The sequence below is a fragment of the Notothenia rossii genome (assembly GCF_949606895.1).
Source record: "Notothenia rossii genome assembly, chromosome: 3".
Taxonomy (NCBI): Eukaryota; Metazoa; Chordata; class Actinopteri; order Perciformes; family Nototheniidae; genus Notothenia; species Notothenia rossii.
The window spans coordinates 92,054,027-92,060,638 of record NC_136901.1 but is presented as its reverse complement, the minus strand read 5'-3'; the positions used below and the strand labels follow the sequence as shown (position 1 = coordinate 92,060,638).

The 6,612-nt window shown below is 38.8% G+C and overlaps 1 protein-coding gene across 1 annotated transcript in view; it reads right to left on the bottom strand.

The window, feature by feature from the left end:
* Positions 1-6,612, bottom strand: part of LOC307030933 (uncharacterized protein) — a 354,919-nt gene that overhangs the window by 188,361 nt on the left and 159,946 nt on the right. Inside the window, exon 22 of the mRNA XM_079667564.1 lies at positions 6,212-6,382. Coding sequence (XP_079523690.1) covers positions 6,212-6,382 — 171 coding nt within the window. The remainder of the gene's footprint in view (positions 1-6,211; positions 6,383-6,612) is intronic.

Here is a 6,612-nt window from a genome sequence, read left to right as displayed (position 1 = left end):
GCTAAGGGGCGTGGTTCAATATTTTGACAACCCTCTTAGCATATACCACGGCCTGTCGTGAGCTATTGCTTAAATATATATATATATATATATATATATATATATATGAATTAATATATTTGAAAGCATCCGCATGTGTTTTTTTTTTAGGTTGCTATAGAAACGATCTCTTCTGTTTTGAAAGGGACAGTTCAACCAAAACACCGATTTAGAAATCCTTTATTGAAAAAAATGAATTTGTAACGTTTATCCTCCACTCCCCATGAGGGTGAAACACAGTGATGTGCTCAAAATAACGGTCACAACAATTTTACAGAAAAAAAAAATCAGATTTCAGGTTGTTCTGAAAAAGTCTGAATTTTTCATAGTCTGAATGAATTTATTTCTGAATAAGTCAGATTACCGGTTTTTTCTGAAAAACCCAAAATTGTTCAAAAAAAGTCAGATAGATTTTTTACAAAGTCAGAATTTTCCAAAAAAAATCCGAATTTAATTCTGAAAAAGTCAGATTTCTGATTTTTTCTGAAAAAGTCTTTATTTTGAGAAAAACTAATTTTGAGTAAAATATATATTTTTATTTTCTTCTGAAAAAGTCTGAATTTTTCTGAAAAAGTCTGATTTTTTCTGAAAAAGTCAATATTTTGACCAAAATACGTATTTCTGAATGTCTCTGAAAAAGTTGGAATTTTGAGGATTTTACTGGTAAAGTCAAAATGTTGAGAAATAAAATCCATTTCAGTTTTATTCCTATAAAAGTCAGATTTTTGAGAAATAATTTCCAACTGACACCTCAAGGGGGACGAGTCGGACGAGCATTGTGATGATGTCTTTAAAGGGACAGTTCAACCAAACATTTGTATTTTTCCTCAGAGACTGAAGCAAGGTAAGACCCAGACTTTCCATTTCTATTCCATTTCTCCTCATATTTTTCATCGCCTACCTTCATCTCATCCGTCCTCTCCCTGCCTCTCTTATTCTAATCCTCTCCTCTTCCTCATCTCCTCTTCCTCATCTCCTCTCCCTGCTGAAGTCGTCTTTCCCATTCCAGCTTCGTAGCAGGATTCCTCTCATCTCCCCTCTTCCTCCTCCTCCTCTTCGTCGCTGTATCTCTGCAGCACTGATCTGTGCAGCGTCACCTCAAAATGCTGCAGAGCTTGTGAAGAATTACTGGAATGGAGAGTGATCTTGCTCAGTACTGGAGACAATATATTGAGCAATATTCTACTTTTTCACGTGTCAAAACCAAAACACTTTTATAAAAGAAAAAGTCATCTGGGCTACATCACGCTGAAATATCTGTAGACTGAAGAAACACACTCCTCAATGTCAGTTCCGGTATTTTATTGACAAGGATGACGACACCCTGAAACAGATTAATACAGTAAGATAAGCTGACAAAGTATTACATCCATGCAATTACATCAACACAAATATATACCACGACACAGAGTATAGTAGTATAATAGTATAATATATAAATAGTATAATATATAGTATAATATAATAGTGGAAACAGTTTGACATGAAAGAGTGGACGAACGTCTCAACTCGAGGTGGAGTGAATAAACAATGTTTGAACTAAAATGTCCGCTCAGCACTACCGGGTCAGAGCACGGCATAACTGGGCAGCGACAGCAGTGACACTACCCTCTAGTGGCCGGCGATAAACTCTTCATAGACTTTGGTTCAAACTGTGGATGTGAAACCAGTCAGGAGATTCTCCAGAATTGTGATTGTCAAAATAAAAGTTTAGGAAGCTTTTTTTGTTAACTTTCTGAGGATAAAATGAGACTTTAATGTCTTTAGCTTGGATCTATTAGATTAGCAAACATGCAGCCTGTCTCCTTTGAACAATTAATACAATTAATCTTCTTTATTTAAAAAATTAAAAAATGCTAAAGCCTCTCTCATTCATATGTACTGGACGGAGATCTTTCAAACTTGATCCCAGGTGTTCAGCACTGAACTGGATCCAAATCCTCTGGCTGCCCTATAGAGTGGTGCAGGAACGAGTCCTCAAACCAGGAAGTGAGTCAGCATTTCACCACTTCCTGTTCCCTCGTCTCAGAGTCAACGGGATTTTTGAACTCGTTTTTGGAAAATATCTGGAAATAAGGTCTGTGGTTGAGACAAATGTAAGAGACGGATCACGTTTTGTTCTACGACATTAAATCTATCAGCAGTGACCCCACTGGTGATTTCTGAAGAGTTGACGTGTCTGAAAAACGATGGTTGTTACCAAGTGGCTGAATAGGACTAATGAAGCTCAGCGTAAGTTCAACCAGGAAGACAGTCTTTACTCTTCATTTACTATTCCCATGTAACTACTCTCTCTCCTCTCAATAAGTGATCGGGGGCGTCACTCTCCAGCTTAACCAATTACTTCGCTCTATTCCCAAGAGCCTAAACGCTTCAACTCGTACCATTTAGAATCTGTGTTTGAATATGGATCTGAAGTTGGCGTGACGTTGAAGTCGTGCTGCTGGACTCGGCTGTAGTTCCTTTACAGCATAACGTTAGCATTTTGCTTCTGGCCGTTAGATTTAGGATTCGAACATTTTAAAAGTAGGGTAGACATGTGGAGATTATCCGACTGAACAAAACGTGCATTTATCAAACTGGTTTGTTTTCCACAGATCTTATTTTTTACAATATTCCTAAATCCTCTGGAGAAATCCCGTTGCTTTTTGTCGAGGGAACCAGCAGCTTCCTTCAGGGTCGGCCTACAAAAATACGTCATCACTGCACCGCTCTATTTGGGGTCATAGGAAAGGAGATGCATTTAACTGCAGAACGTCCATCTCTGTCCTTTGCTCTCTGCTAGCTGCTTGACGGATGTAATGTCCTGCATGAAACTGGAAAAGATCAGATATGAACTTCTATACTGAAACAGGACATTTCAGGAAGCCTGGGGACCTTTTTTAATGTACTCCACACTCTGTAAAATGATCTGTTATTGATAGAGCTTATGTGCAGCATATGTATGTGTGTATGTATGCAGTGTATGTAGCATGTATGTTTATGCATATGTATTACATGCATATATATTAGTTTAACAATATTTCTGCTAAATATTTGTGTGTATGAGGCTCACTAGCAGTGAATGTAGGGGATCACTTTAGTCGTTATTGTTTGTGCTTTCTTTTATTTTTCTCTTTGTACATATAACCAGTACAAACAATTGTGTCATTTGGATACATTTTGCTTTCCATTTCTAAAAGGACAAACCCTTGTTATGCGTTCTAGAAACAGAATAAAAACATTTTTCATCTGAAAGTTACATCAAAGTCAACTTTATTGTCAATCTTTCAGTTTGTGTGTACAGACAGAGAGATCGATTCCCACAATCCCAAATACAAAAACATGAAATCAAATATCCTTTAAGATGATGAAATACACAGGAAACAAGCTCCAAGATTTATGGATAATTCAAGAGAAAAGCACTCGGATAGAAACATTTGAAATATTTGTAAAAGAACATTCTGAGTAATTCTTATAGTTTCATTTTTATATTCCACAAAGTATCTGCTTTGACTGTAGTCAGAGAAACGATGTTTACGTCGTCTTCTGTTTCTCGTAAGGTCTCCCTTTCTGCTGGTCGCTTGTTAGCAGACCCTTCACGCGATAGCAGAGTGTTCTACAAATATCACTCGTCACCGGCTTGAGCTTCAATATCAGGATCCATGTATTTATTATCCTCTCAAGAATGGAAGTAGTCATCACACACAGGGCTGCGTGGGACAAATAGTTCCCAGAGTAGAGTCCTTGATATGCTTATATACAAGAGAGGGAGTTACAGTCAACAAGATGGAGGAATACCGGTTCAAAGCAGTATGCTGACATTAGTTCAGATTAGCTAAGGCCTGCGTAAGCAATAAACATGACAGTCATATGTCTATCTCTCTAGGGGCCGTGTCATCATGCCAATCTGAGGAACATAGCTATCATAACTTCAACACAGTGTCTCATGAGCGTCATCCATGTAGTCAGACATCCGGCTACGTACACAGCTACGTAGGGCCTCTGTTATCATGAGCTACTCTGATACAGAAGGAACATTCAGTATTTCCCCAACACAGAGCGAACAGGTACAGGAGGCGTAGAGCGAGGGATCATTGTCCACTGGTTCATCGATTGCAGATGGCGTCGTGCTTGCGGACGGATACAAAATATATATATATATATACGAAATATACTTTGGCGTCCGTTAATATACCTGTATACAAGTAGAGTCTATGTGTGGGAAACCCTGCAGTCTGAAAGCATCCTTTTTAAACTTTAAACATGATCTTTAATAATTGTGTAGTTTAGTTTAACTTCACGAGGTCGACCGGTTGGACTCTGGTTCTGGACCAGCTTGCAGGCCTGGCTCCAGGAGTTCTTGGAGAGAAGGACCGCTTCCTGCCGCAGGACTCAGAGTTCCTGAACATGGAGAAACAGCTTCAGTTATTATGCTCCAAATATCTGGATCAAAGTCACAGAAAGAATGTGTCTGCAGCTCAGAGAGTCCTGCTGGGAACCCAGAGATGTGGAGGACCCCAAAGTTTGATGATAGAAATGTAGAGTACGGGTCCCCAGCACATAGAAGCTGCCGGATGCTAACCTGCATATGTTGGGAGAGCTTTACAGATCAGGAGAGGAACTAAGTACATTTACTCAAGCACTGTACTTAAGTACCATTTTTTACTTGAGTATTGCCATTTTATGCTTCTGTGTACTTCTACTCCACTCCAGTTCAGAGGTACATGGTGTACTTTGACTCCACTACATGTCTTTAATCCCTTTAGTTACTTCACAGTAGGGATGTAACGGTATCCGTATTGGTCTTGACTTTTTTTTTGCTTTTTCTTGTTGAACCGAACCCGTACCGAACCGTGACCCCAAACCGAGGTACGAACCGAACCGTGACTTCTGTGAACCGTTACATCCCTACTTCACAGATGTGGATGAATGATGTGAAATCTAATCAAGTGTTAAATCAGACTTTAGTTCCACCTGGAGTAAATCCACCAGCTACCCTGCAGTATACAAAGTCATTCAAACTAGCTGCACCTTTACCAGCTTTGAGAACACTTTCATGATCAATCATTATAAAACATATCATATCTATTATTCTGAAATGGACCAATCTGCACAATGACTACTTTTACTGTTTCTACTTTCACTAGATTTTGATGAGAATACTTTTCTACTTTCACTTGAGGAACATTTTGAATTAAGGACTTTTTTTTCTCCAGAAAAACCAATAACTACATTTATTCCGTGGTGAAACCTCAATAAACAAACTTCACCTCTCACCTTTCTGTGTCTTCACTTCCTGTCACCTGAGAGGAGAAGGAGAGAGAGAGAGAATAATGATGATGATAAAACATGAAGAGAAACATCCAGAATGATGAAGAGAGAAAAACAAGAGTGTTGTTTTCCTCTGAGGTCATGCTCCATGAAAGAGTTTCATATCTGGATGAATGGAGGATATTCAGTACTCACAGGTCTTCTGGATCTTGGCTTTGATCGTCTCATCATATCTGATCCTGTAGGGATGAACACAACCCAACAGTTTTAGATCCAGTTTAAAAGAAGTGTTTGTTCTTTGAGTCAGCTTCAGAGTCCTGACTGATCTCATGCTTTCCATCCCATCATATCTTCTCTGCAAACACTACGACTGACTGCTCTCAGCTGCATTACAGGAAGGAACCAGTCATTAGTCTAGAAACTAAAAACATCCCATCAAAACAGACTACCTTTTCCACTCTTCAGTCAAACCCCATTTGTCTGTGAGAGAGCTGATTACTAAATGTCAAGTCAAAGTCAGCTTTAGTGTCAATCTTCCAGTTTGTGTGCACAGACAGAGAGATCGAAATACCGTTTCCCACAATCCAGAATATAAAAACAAATGTATATAAAAATATGTGTGTAAATATTTATATATATATACACAGAATAAAAGACACATTTGTAAATGTGCACACATTAAGACCTAAATAAAACAATACAACAATCAATATATACAAAACAAAATGACAGTGGCTATAAATAAATAATAATATATATAAATGTTTCCATTTCCAGCTGGCCTTCTATAGTTGATGGAAGAATGAAAGAGCCTGCAGTCAGTGGGTAACATCACTGATCTGTTGAGATTCCCCAGAGAGAGAAACACCTCCCTGTGTTTAATACAATACTGCTGAACCAGCAGAGACCCCTTACTGACCTGAGAGTCTCCAGTCTGCAGTCTGGACTCTCCAGAAGATCTCTCAGCAGCTTCATTCCTGAATCCTGCAGAGCGTTGTGACTCAGGTCCAGATCTCTCAGATGGATGTTGGACTTCAGAGCTGAGATCAGAGCAGAACAGCTGATCTCTGACAACCTGCAGCTCCTCAGACTGAATAAAGAAAACATGATGAGGATAAAAATCAGTTTATAATCCAGTCAGATGTTCAGGTCTGAAATGTACAGCTCATCATTACTGCGTCCTAATCAATGATCTTTCCCTGAATAACAGTGACCGTCATTCTGTTATTGAGGATCATCTTTATATCAGCCTTCTGTTTATTATCTGTGAAAACACGTCTAAATGATTGGGAACTAGGGCTGCACGATTAATCGAATCGC